At 42.2% G+C, this 11,940-nt stretch overlaps 1 protein-coding gene across 3 annotated transcripts; it reads left to right on the top strand.

The window, feature by feature from the left end:
• The first annotated feature begins 2,636 nt into the window (after positions 1 to 2,636).
• MSANTD4 (Myb/SANT DNA binding domain containing 4 with coiled-coils) lies at positions 2,637 to 10,871 on the top strand. 3 transcript variants are annotated; one of them, XM_066544753.1, is made up of 3 exons: positions 2,637 to 2,665; positions 6,554 to 7,181; positions 8,906 to 10,871. In XM_066544753.1, the coding sequence occupies exons 2-3, from the start codon at positions 6,720 to 6,722 to the stop codon at positions 9,479 to 9,481; spliced, it is 1,038 nt and encodes a 345-aa protein (XP_066400850.1). In that variant the 5' UTR covers positions 2,637 to 2,665; positions 6,554 to 6,719; the 3' UTR covers positions 9,482 to 10,871. The 3 variants fall into 3 exon arrangements, with proteins under 3 accessions (XP_066400850.1, XP_066400852.1, XP_066400849.1); XM_066544755.1 differs by lacking the exon at positions 2,637 to 2,665 and adding an exon at positions 3,628 to 4,162; XM_066544752.1 differs by lacking the exon at positions 2,637 to 2,665 and having other exon boundaries at positions 5,256 to 7,181.
• Positions 10,872 to 11,940: the final 1,069 nt, after the last annotated feature.

Below are 11,940 nucleotides of genomic sequence, written 5' to 3'. Positions count from 1 at the left end.
GTATAATTTTTTAAAATTAGATCAGATTGATAGAAAGGTTTTTTTAACAGTTTAAGTATTGCAAATAATTGGGTGTTTATTGTTACTGAAATGGACCTTCCATACTAGTAGAAGGAGCTTTATATAGAAGGAGAAAAAAGCTACAGAGTCCAAAATTTGCATGCTAAGGCTTGCAGAAATGGCATCAATACAAAGTGACAGAGCCCAGTTTTGTCTTGTATCCTTCCAAAACTTAAAATTCTGTAACCCTGAGACTCCTCTATAGATAGATAAGAGTTACAGCAATACAAATTAACTTTCCAACACTCCAAGGCCTTTGCCCCAATACCCTTTCAACTAGTAAAAGCCTTTTGGAGACATGTACCAAGCATTCCAGCAGCATTCACAATTTTAAAAGCTTATATTGAACAATGAAGGGATTCACAGACCAAATCTGAGAGCTTAAGTTGCATAACCCTGTGCACAATCAAAAGTAAACTGTATATGTATGTTCTACAGATCCAGGGAATTCACCATAGACTTAAACAGTTTGTGTCTGAAGTAGACCATATGGTAGGGATTTTCTTCCTGTCATCAAAAGCAAGGAAGAAAGAATCTGGATTTAATTATTAAAATACACATAAATTACACATAAAATCAAGTTGGTTCACATAAATGAAGGAGGTCCAAGGATTTTTGTTGGAGGAATCTGTTATACACCAGGATTTTTCACCAGTAATTAACAGCCTCCATAAAAGTAGAGTAACAATTCTGGGAGAAAGTAGAGCTACGTTTATGTGCATAGCTACTCTAGGAAATAATATGATTCCTAGTTAAAATTATTCTAGGAATACTAATCATATTTAGTGGGTTTGTCTTTCACAATAAAAGGAGGACATTCAACAAGGTATAATTAGGACTAATTATTTTTGCAGACTAGCAGAGGATCAGACTGTTAAATGACCTCCCTTTTCCATCATTTATCCACCTACTTGCTCCTAAATCTAGTTTGAACTACCTTGCAAGACATTTACAGAGTGCTTGAATTTGATTTCTGAGCACCAGAAAATTACGAGTTAAAATACTGGTGTCACCGTTAGGTCAGACATGACATACACACACGTGATCAGGATCCAAGAAAAAAAGTTTTTATTCTGCGTATTCTCCAGTTTATATACTCTTAACAAATCATGATCTTAAGTCATTAACTACATCACAATAATGTATTATATTAATTGGTGGAAAGCAATTAGCATCAATATAATTGGCAAAAGTTTTACGGAAATTTACAGAAATTTTTACAGAAATTTACAGAAATTTTTGTTAGACTACGTGCATAAGTAAATGCGTATACACATTTACTTATGCATGTAGTCTAACAAAAATGTTCATGTATCTTTTCTAATCTGTTCACATGCTGATGGCCTTGTCTTCTTTCTTGCTATGGATACACTCGAAAATCATCAATTGTTATTTCTTCTAGTAACTCAGCTTTGTTTGCAGGCCAGCTGTCAAGCCCCTCCATATACTGGTAAAAATGTAAAGGGAAGCCGAGTTCATGTATGGGTCTCAGTAAGACATACCCCAGTATTATATTTGTCAGCAATGTGGCATGGTCTTGCTCCACTACTCCTCACCATTTTCCTTTTTAACTGGATTTTCAGTACACACTGGGCAAGTATGGCAGCAAAACAATCACTACCTGTTAGCAAACTGGTAAATGAATAGTTGGCTGAAACTGGAAAATACCGTTTTAGGGAGATTTGTGATTTCATCACAGTTATGATCTCTTAAAGCTGTATTAATCAAATAACTATCCATACAGTGAAAGAACTTGGAAAGACTGAGCAAGTAACTGTTAATGAATATGTGAAGTACTAAATACACACATCAGGTTCGGCAGACTAGAGGTACCAAACTTCGAAAAAGTAGGGGTTACATCGTTAAGGCGCCAGGACCTAACACAGAAGTAAAGGACCAGACACATCTTGTGTGGTGGAGGGGACGAGGAGCCCCAAGCCCGAGAGCTCCAGTAAAGAGATTTATGTGTATATTGAGCCACATCAATGGCGTGGTGCAGAACTTCCCGAAAAATACTTTTATTTCTTTCATAACAGGATGTGATAGACGTCATTTCTCAATTTTAATCACAAACCGCGCAGTTCAGGACGAACAGCCGGTTGCCGCGCGCTCGCTCTGGGCAGCAGCATCATAAACCTGGCGGCCACACCGGTGGCTTGTGCACGGTTATCCCACACGGTCGGCCCACCCCTGTGTCTCCCTCCTTCTCTCCCTCCTTCTTTCCACGCAGGCCGCCGCCCAAAGGCGCCGGGCCCCACCCCGGGCCGCGCCCTCCGGCGAAGCGGCAGCACCACACCCACCCCGCGGAGGGTCCCTGGCTGAGGGGGGCGGGCCGCCACAGCCCGCAGCCAATCATCGGCACGCCTGGCGAAGACAAGCGGCGGCTGCAGCCAATGGCTGCCCGGCGGCTGTGCGCGGCGCGGCCCCGCCGGCGGAGGCGCGTTGGGGATTCCGGCCCGCCTGGCGCGGCAGGGCGGGGCGGGGGAAGCGGCGGACACGGAGCACCAATAGGCGTGCGGAGACGAGTGACAGGCAGGCAGCTCGCCCAATGAGAGGGCGGTGGCCGTTAAAGGGCAGGCGGCCCGGAGGGGAGCGCCGGGCGCAGGTGAGTCGCGCGCGCGGCCCCCGGGGACCGGGCGGGGCGGGCGGCGGGACCGGCCCAGGGATGGGGCGGCCGCTCCCCCCGCGGCGTGGGGGCAGCCCCCGCCGCCCTCGGGGGGTACAGCGGTGGGGCTCCGTCGCCCTCGGCCCCTGGGGGGGATGAGGCGATTGCCCGCCGTCTTATCTCCCCACGGGGATGTCCCGTTCCTATTTCTCCTTCTCCCGGGAGAGTCGCAGGGCCCCGCCGGCCGGAGAGGCCCTGGCCTGCGGCAGGGCCCACGGGCCCGTCTGCTCCCGGGGCCTCGGGCTGTGCTGGCCGGGCAGCCCGCCGTGCCCCCGCCTCCCTTTGTTGCCGCCTTGCTTTGCCTGCAGCGCTCTGGGTGGGACCGCGCTGAGCCTGGAGCCGCGGCCGAGCCCGCCCTGACGCCTCCCAGGGCGCTTCCCGCGCGGGGAGCAGGCCTCGTGTTCCCCTGCGTGGCCGTGGCTCGTCTGGGGGAACGGGAGCTGCGGCCTGATACGTCTGTGCCTTCAATTGCCTCAATCCTCAGCTGCCTCCCATCTTCCGCGCTTTCTCCCTGCTTCGTTGAATTGTCCTTTTCGGTGCTGTTGGTTCCCTTCTGTGCCTGCTTTTTCGTTTGTGTACGCAGGCTTCTTCCAGGGCTGTGTTGGGTGATGTGTTGTGCAGCGTCCAGATGCTTCTGTAGTAAAATCCTTTGTACAAAAGCATAAGTTGCTCCAAGCCAGTGTAGCCATCTCTTAGGAATCACAAAAAAGTTTTCTAGAAAGCCTTAAGCAGAAGATACTCAAGACCCTAATTTTGTTTAAGAAAACTTAGGGATAGTAGGTCCTTGTAATTTGATTTTTCTTTTTATTCAAGCATAAGCCCTAAAAGTTGTTTTGTTTTTTTTTTTAATCAAGACATCATCGTTTGTAAAAAGTAATGATTTTCGTAAAATTCAAGTTTGATGCTAGCAACAGTCTTCCACTCCTGGTGAATGCATGGATTTTTTTGTTTGCCTCATTGTTTGTTTGGTGCCTTTACTAATTTTTTTTTGTTGGTCCAACATGTGGTCAGACAATAAAAGTGTGCACAAAAGAGATAGAAAATGTAGAGGCAGAATGAGGATGCTTCTGTCTTTAACTGTGCCAGAGGTACTCAGTGTATGCATATTCTGTCTGTTTGTGGAGTTTCCAGCTTAGTTTTACAGTACTTGTGTCTTCTGAACCCCAACAGTTTGTATTTCTTTTGTGCAGTGATGAGAGCCTTCTTGAGCACAGGTTGCTTTTGGCCTGACAGGCCCTAAGTCAAAGCTCCATCTTGCTGTCTTTTCTGGAAGACATTGAAGTCTTTATGTTGTCATCAGAATTGGGTTTTTTTAGCCAGCACTTCATGTTTCTACCCAAACTGTCAAAGTATGCATTTTGCATTGCAGTTCTCCCCAGCTTCTTGTGCACCTCCTCACTGGCAGAGCATGGGAAACTGAAAAGCCCTTGGTTTAAAGTAAGCACTGCTTAAGCACAACCAACACATTGGTGTGTTGCCAACGTTATTGGCAGACTAGTCCAAAACATAGCATTGTCCCAGCTACTAGGATGAGCAGTAATGCTATCCCAGCTGCTGAGGTTTGGAATATTGGTGGGTTTTTTTTCCTGTAGCTATCTAGAAGGTGTACAAATCCTAGCTTATTTACATTCCCATCTCTTAGGTACTTTGAGTATGTAACAGCCCATTTTTCCTCATTAAAGAGTAATATCCTGGAGACCATCTGGCAATGGCTAAAAACTGAATATCCCAAACCTCAGCTTTTGTTAGATAATAATGTTTTTTAGTTAATACATCAGATAGATACACAGAGCCATCTTTGGGAGTAAATATATATACTGTTAAGACAATTCACTAACTCAACTTATATTAATTAGAAAGGAATTGTCCTTAACAAAGCAATATGCTTTCAAAAAGGAGAGAGTTAAAGAGGCAGGATGTCCGTACCAATTGGAAGTTGATAGTCATGAGTTTTAAAAAATATGTTTTGCTGATGTTTCACTGGGAAAGTCAGGGGTTTGTATCAGATGTGTTCTAGCAAAAGTTTTATTTAAAAGTCTGAAAGAAAACTTCACCTAGTAAAGGAATTTGATGCCAGTAGTTTCCAAGTTAGTATTGTAGTTCTTAAAGGTCATGTCCTTGGCTTATGGCATAAAATCCAAAACAGAATAGACATTTAACAAAGCATGGCTGGGGAGATCAGTCAAGTGATGCAGGGCACTGGTGCAAGGAGCAGGGGGCTGGCCCACAGGGTCATTTAAAACATTTGCATGTTTTAACTCTCAGCCTTCTCTAGAGCTAAGGAGAAAGCTTACCTGTCAGCATTTTCCATGTTGATGTACAATTGTATTTGGAAGATGATGAAAATTTGGAAACCCAGTTTATTTTTTGTTTGTTTTTCTGTGTTTGTTGGCTATGAAAGAAAACATGGATGTGCATGGAAAACTGCAAATGAGCCACTTACTTACAGTCAATAGTATATCAGAGATGAAGAACAATGTCTAAACTATGAGACCTTATTCGCCAGGTGGGGAGTTGTAGTGCAGTGTGCTGATGTGTATGCTTTAATCAAGTTTGGGGAGAACAATAGGAGGAAAAATACTTAGTAATTTAAGAATCCTGTATAGGTGGGAGGGAGTTATTTAAGAATTAAGTCCTTTAGTTAGTAACAATTGAATCTATAATCTGGAAGCCATTTCCCTTCAGGTGGACCAATGTCTCTACTGCATGAACAGTGAACAAGGAGCAGCTAGAAGCTGCCTGTAGTGTATAGTGAGTCCCTGGCCCACTTGACTTAAAGCCTTTTAAACCTACCTGCAGTGGTAGGTAACATGGTACAAAAGTCTGTTCAAAATAATCCTAAATTGAACCTATTGCCAAGCAGTCTGTGAGCAAGAGCCATTTTTGATTCGTAGTCTTTTCTTCCACGATTTGGTGGGTTGTTTTGGGTGTTTTTTTTAATATAATCTGTTATTAATGCAGTAATAATATTCATTACTGTGTTAATAGTCCCCTCACTCTCCACTTCTCTGCAGAGTTGCACACAGTCTGTCAGGTGAATTAGGGGGGTTTGTATTCTCCTCACCATCAGGCACAGGCCCAGCTGGTGCTGAGGGTAGAGCACTGGCTGACCTGTAAAGCTGCCATGGTGTCTGACAGGAGATGTTCGGCAGCATGAGAAGGATGCAGGAGCGTTTTACCATGGGCATATAGTGACTTAAATCTATTTCCTGTTAAAATGTCTCTAATGAATGACATTTGTTTTAACTAGTAGTTATTTTGTGACATTCAACAGGATTGCTCCAGTTCTTTTATTTATGATTATGTTAAGTTAGAAGAACTTTGAAAATGTCAACTTTTCATATTAATTTACTTTTTTTTTTAATGAAAATGTTTTCTTATTTAAAATGTGTCTCAAAAATTTCAGTACCCTAAACATTTCATATGTTTGAAGAAATGATATAACAATTTTAGCTTCTTTTGTAAGTAGTTGAGCGTTCAAACTGAAATGCATGTGTCAAATTTCAGTCTTAAGGAAATCCCGACTGACAAAACTCTTAAGAGCTGAAGGAAAATATCTGTAGTTTTGTAATGGAAATACCAAATCAATCTTAACAGTTTGTGACATGGATATATTAATATATCCATGGTTTTATGCTTTATAGGAGATTAGAGAAAGTATCTATGACTACTTTGTATTGAAAGTTTAGCAAAATGGTTTTCCTTTATCAAATAAACAGTTAGTTCAAAATATGCATTCCTTAAATGATGACTTAGGAGTCAAGTTGTTAAATGAAAATATCTGGTGTATACCTTGGAGATTTATCTTGTTTGCTCTTTTTCTCTTAGGAAGCCTGACAAATAGAAAAATACAACAAAGTGAAGAGAAAATTCACTTCATGAGAACTGAGCTCTGCTTTCATTTGCTTTTAAATTTATTTGTATTAGTGGCTGATTAGTGTCAGATTATCTCTGTGGTCTGCTTGGTGAAATTACTAGGTTAAGTCTGGAAAAAATGAAACAGTTAAAAAGAAAAAGAAAAAGCAATTTTAGTGTTCAGGAAACACAAACTCTCCTTAAGGAAATCAGAAAAAGGAGAGAAGTACTCTTTTCGAAGCAACTTAATACAACAATTAATGAGATGAAACGGAAAGCTTGGGAGGAAATAGCAGAGTGTGTCAATGCTGTAGGTGAAGGAGAGCAGAGAACAGGGACAGAAGTGAAAAGGCGATACCTTGACTGGAGAGCACTCATGAAGAGAAAACGTCTGAATGCAAACATCAAAGTAGTAGGTGCTGGGTTTCACCTTCCTTCATCCAATTTAGATGACTCTCTCAATGAAGACATGGATGAGAAAATGGGATTTGCAATTGAATCTAGTTTTGAGTGGCAAAATATCACTGACTTCAGAGAAGCCGGGGGATCTTTAACAGAAATCAAAGTGGAAGAGGAAGAGGAAGACCCGCAGAATTTTGAAGTGAGTGACTGATATACATGAGCTATGTGCAATATGGCCTTTGCTTCATTTCAGCATAAGGCGTTTTACTGTGTTTCTTCATAGCATCTGTTTCTGTTTTTTTCTGAACGTGTGAATTAAACTGTAGAAATAAATATAATTCAGAGACATGGTATTCAAATCTAGCAACTTGGAATTGTCTGTAAGGTCTTGGATGTTGATTACTGATTTGATATCCCTAAACTTTGAGTATGTCTTTGCACATGTATTTTCCATTTGCATGTGCCACAGATAAGAATTAGTTGCGTCAATGCAAGGAAAATACTCTGTTGAAGGAAACTGGTCATTTTAGTATTCAGAGTGCCTCAATGGATGAACAGAGAAGTGCTCATCTTTAACAAATGAAAGTAAATGTTACCTGCAGGTACAGAAAGAAATAGAATACAGAAAGATATAGGATACTGCTTGCATTTTTTGAAATGAACCTACAGGAGATAAAAACATTACTTGAATTAGTAATTAGTCAGTCAGCCTTTCCTCTCTGTCAGAATTTTAGTGTGAATTTGGCAAGCAGTAGTGGATTCTATAGACAAGTTGATACTCCTAGTAATACTGTGACCATCTTGGCATAGGCAACGAGCTGGAGTACAGTCAAATGTTGGGATAGTTTTGCTGTTCCTCTTTAAACACATAGTTCCCTTTTCCAGAAGGGGTACTCAAACAATTTTGTGTGGGGTATTTTATTGCTTTAGGTTTTTTTGGGGGGAGATTTTTTGTTGGGTTATTTTTTTTTTTTTGAGTGGGAGGAGTGGGGAGGCAACTCCTGTCTTAACTCCTGTGATATGTATGCTGGGAGAAAACCAGTGTAAGCTGTTAGATGGTAGTGAGACCTGCTGTCAGACAGTACTGAAGGAACAGTGTATGTCTTCTCTAATGCTAGAAGACTGGCAGTGGCTCTCCTAGTCCTTAAGTTTTTCTGAACACTTGCCTTCCTCAGTTTGCCTTTCTCTTGCAGCATGCATATTGGGAGACAGTTTATCTCTTTTGTGCTATGAATTTGTAAGGGCTGTGATGATAATACAAAATGTTACAGTCTGCTGAAAGCAGTGGTCTTCACCACCTCATCATGTGCCACAAATAGCTTTATAGCAAATATGATAATACAAAATGGGTAAACAAGTCCTGCTTATTGACCCACTTAATAGAGTTGGGAGAGTTAGGAGCATGTGAAAAATGTCAGTGTTAAATGTTTTTTAGGAATGGAATAGCCCAAGTTATTGAAGGTTAGGCTAGCTTACATAACACATAGCCTATGGATCCATCTGCTCTGATAAATAATTAGTCACAACAAATGCCTGGTGGCTTACATAAATGTCACTCAGCTCTATGAAAGGTAAGAACAACATATGGTCTTCTAGATCCAGTTTTTTATCAGTTGTTCTGAATTATCTGTAATAACTACTCTTCTATATTTTATGGATGTTTTTGTATATTCACTGACAGGATTTTCCATTTTTCATTACCAGATATTAACTTGCAGATAAAGCCTGTTTCTCTTCTTGTAATGATAAAAAAATCTTCTGATGTAGCGTGGTTATTTTACAACATAAGTTAAACACTTCTGAATTGCTTTAAAGATGATGAAAAAAATGCACTATGTTCTTTTCAGTCAAGTTGTACATAACAAATTTGTTCTGGCATAAAGACTGGAATGTAATTCTTGTCTGTCGCATTCCTCTCTGCAGTTTCCTATTGAGGAAGAAGAAGAAATATTGTCATCAGTTCTACCAGATTCAAAAAAGGAAAATGACCTACCAGACTTCCCCCACATGGAAGAGTTTGGAAATCTGAGCTCTTCTCAAGCTAGGCTAGCCTATGAAGATTCTCACTTGCTTATAAATCTGGAGAAGCAAAAGGTGGAGTTGGAGAAGCAGCGACTGGACATCGAAGCAGAAAGGTTGCAAGTGGAGAAGGAGCGCCTGCAGATTGAGAAGGAGCGGTTGCGCCATGTTGACTTGGAGCGTGAGCGCCTGCAGATTGAGAAGGAGCGACTTCAGATAGAGTGGGAGAAACTCAGGCTAGAGACTCTGCATGCTGAAAAACCTGCCCTGGAAAATGACCTCACCCAAACTGAAAAACCCATCATGCAGCCTCTGGATCTAGAAACTGAAAAGTTAAAACTTGAAAAAGAACGTTTGCAGTTAGAGAAAGAGAGGCTGCAGTTCCTAAAGTTTGAGTCAGAGAAGCTGCAGATTGAGAAGGAGCGCCTGCAAGTGGAGAAGGAGCGCCTTCGAATTCAGAGAGAGGGTCACTTGCAGTGAACATCTCAGCTAAGGTGTCAACGTTAGTGTTTCGATGTTTCTAAATTAGAAGTAGTTCTTTCCTTGATACTGAAAGTGTCCTAGAGGCTTAACATTCTTCTGTTCCGAGTTGAATGTTGATGTTAAATTGAAAAAAAATGGTGCTCAATATGTCAGTGTGCCTACATAAATGATCTTACGTGTGAAATTGCTTTTCAGTGTATCAGAACTTAAGTGTTATGTTCTCTTGTCTTCAGTATTGTGCTGTATTAGTTCGGTGTCCTCCTCTCACATAGGCCTTGAGAAGAGTCCAGGCTGAACCTTGTACTTTTGTCACCGTACTAACAGGAAGGAAGGATCGGAATAAATCAGCTTGCTGTGAGGACATGGTACTGACAATAGCCTATATGGTAAAGAAGTATCATTTTGGCAGAAAACAGGAATACAGAGTCATTATGAGAGCAATTCATTAAATTTTATTCTCTCCCCCCCTTTTTTTTCTCCACCCCCATAATTGGGAAAAACAGTTGAAGAGTTATCTAGAAGTTAAAGTGCAAGTTAAATTCGTTGCAGTTGTGTTTACTGTTGTTCCATGGCTTGAACTGAATGGGAGTGCAGAAGATAGGTTTGAGTTTTTATGGTGGTTTTTTTTTTGGTTGACATATTCATATTAGGCAAAGTTACACATCAGCCATACATACTATGAGCTGGCCTGTTGGTTTCACCTCGCCATTAGAATGCTGTATGGAGTAAAGCACCTGTGTTAGGATAGCACAGGGATTTACTGATTGATCAGACATGCTGTCTAATGAGTCTGTGATGACCCCCTGTAGGAACTTGCTAGACCTTGTTTGTTCTTGGAAGGCAGTAGCTGGTGATAGGAATCTCAGAAATGGAGACTGAGCTCAGCCTAAGAACCTCTGAGCTTGAACACTTCTGCACTCATTGCTGGTTCTGCCTGGCCAGTGCCAAAGTCACATCTGCAAGGCAGCCAAAGAGGCTTCTGTTGCTCTCTATGTAATGTATTTTAATTAGACAAACAGAAATGGTCAGTGCTGAAGGCTGTTAGTATTTCTCATAGGCAATGTAGTCATATAACAAAAAAAAAAGAAAAAAGAAAAAGCCAAGGAAGGAAGCTTTCTATTATTTCATATATGTTTAAATCCCAACTGAGCCAGACTTCACCTTTCTCATCTTTCTGCAAGTAACCGTTGTGTTAACTCCATTGGAAATGTAGAACTGTGGGAATACTAAGTCTAAACATATGTTGAGTGACTTAGGTGAATTTGTGTGCAAGTAAATAATATTTATACCACTACAGGTTTACTTTTATTCTGCAAAGATTATTTTTTTATTACTGAAACAAGTGTGATTCTACAGTGGAAATAAATTTGACTACTACACTCCAAAATGGCTCTTGAGGCTTTCTTCACAGAGAAGCTAAGCTACATCTGAAGAGAAACCTGGATACTGAACACTGCAGCACCCCAGAGTTGCTGGTGCCTATATTCCCTGTGTAGTCAGTCAGAAAGATTAGGCACCTCAGAGCTGGACTTAAATCACCTGGGACTTACTTGAGAAAGGAAGAAGGAAGGTGATACTAACCAGTTAGATAAAAATGCCCTGGGGAAAGTTTCCCTGAGTTTTTTCTTTCCAAATGTGGTGGGCTGACCTCAATGGGACGCCAGGTGCCCACCAATATTGCTCCATCACTCTTCAGCTGGACGAGAGAGACAATATAACAAAAGATTCATGGGTGGAGATAAGAGCAGGGAGAGATCACTCAGCAATTACAGTCATGGGCAAACTGGCTCGACTTGAGGAAATTAGTTTGCTATCAATCAGTTAAGAGTAGAGTAATGAGAAATAAAACCAAATCTTTAACCACCTTTCGCACAGCATTCCCTTCTTCCCAGGCTTAACTTCACTCCTGGTTTTCTCTGCCTCTCCCTGCAAGGGGTGCAGGAGGATGGGGAATGGGGACTGCTGTCACTTCAGCACATGCTGTCTCTTCCCCTCCTTCCTCAAGGGGAGGAGTCCTCACACTCTTCCCCTGCTCCAGCATGAGTCTCATCACGTGGGAGACAGTCCTCCATGGATTTTTGTAACAGGAGTCCTTCCCACAGGCAGCAGTTCTTACTGAAGTGTTCTGGTGTGCTTCCTACAGGGTGCAGTCCTTGAGGGACAGGCTGCTCCAATGTGGCTGCCCTGTGGAGTCTCAAGTCCTGCTAGCAAACCTGCTCCAGTGTGAGCTCCTCTCTCTCCACAGGTCCTGCAGGGAGCCTGTTCCTTCAGATGTTTCCATGTGCTTCAGCATGGGCTCCTCCATGAGCTGCAGGTGGATCTCTGCTCCCCCATGGGCTGCAGGGGCACAGCTGTCGCTCCATGGGCTGCAGAGGAACCTCAGCTCCAGCACCTGAGGCACCTCCTGCCCCTCCTTGTGCATTGACCTTGGTGTCCAGGGCTTTTTTGCTTGGATA

The sequence above is a fragment of the Molothrus aeneus genome, chromosome 2 (genome assembly GCF_037042795.1).
Source record: "Molothrus aeneus isolate 106 chromosome 2, BPBGC_Maene_1.0, whole genome shotgun sequence".
Classification (NCBI taxonomy): Eukaryota; Metazoa; Chordata; class Aves; order Passeriformes; family Icteridae; genus Molothrus; species Molothrus aeneus.
This window is presented reverse-complemented; position numbering and strand designations above follow the sequence as displayed.

What these genes read in the sequence shown, in the direction of transcription:
- MSANTD4 (XM_066544753.1), top strand. Translation starts at nt 6,720, where the DNA reads ATGAAACAGTTAAAAAGAAAAAGAAAAAGCAATTTTAGTGTTCAGGAA. An exon ending in AAGACCCGCAGAATTTTGAA is followed by an intron (nt 7,182 to 8,905) that starts GTGAGTGACTGA and finishes TCCTCTCTGCAG; the next exon opens with TTTCCTATTGAGGAAGAAGA.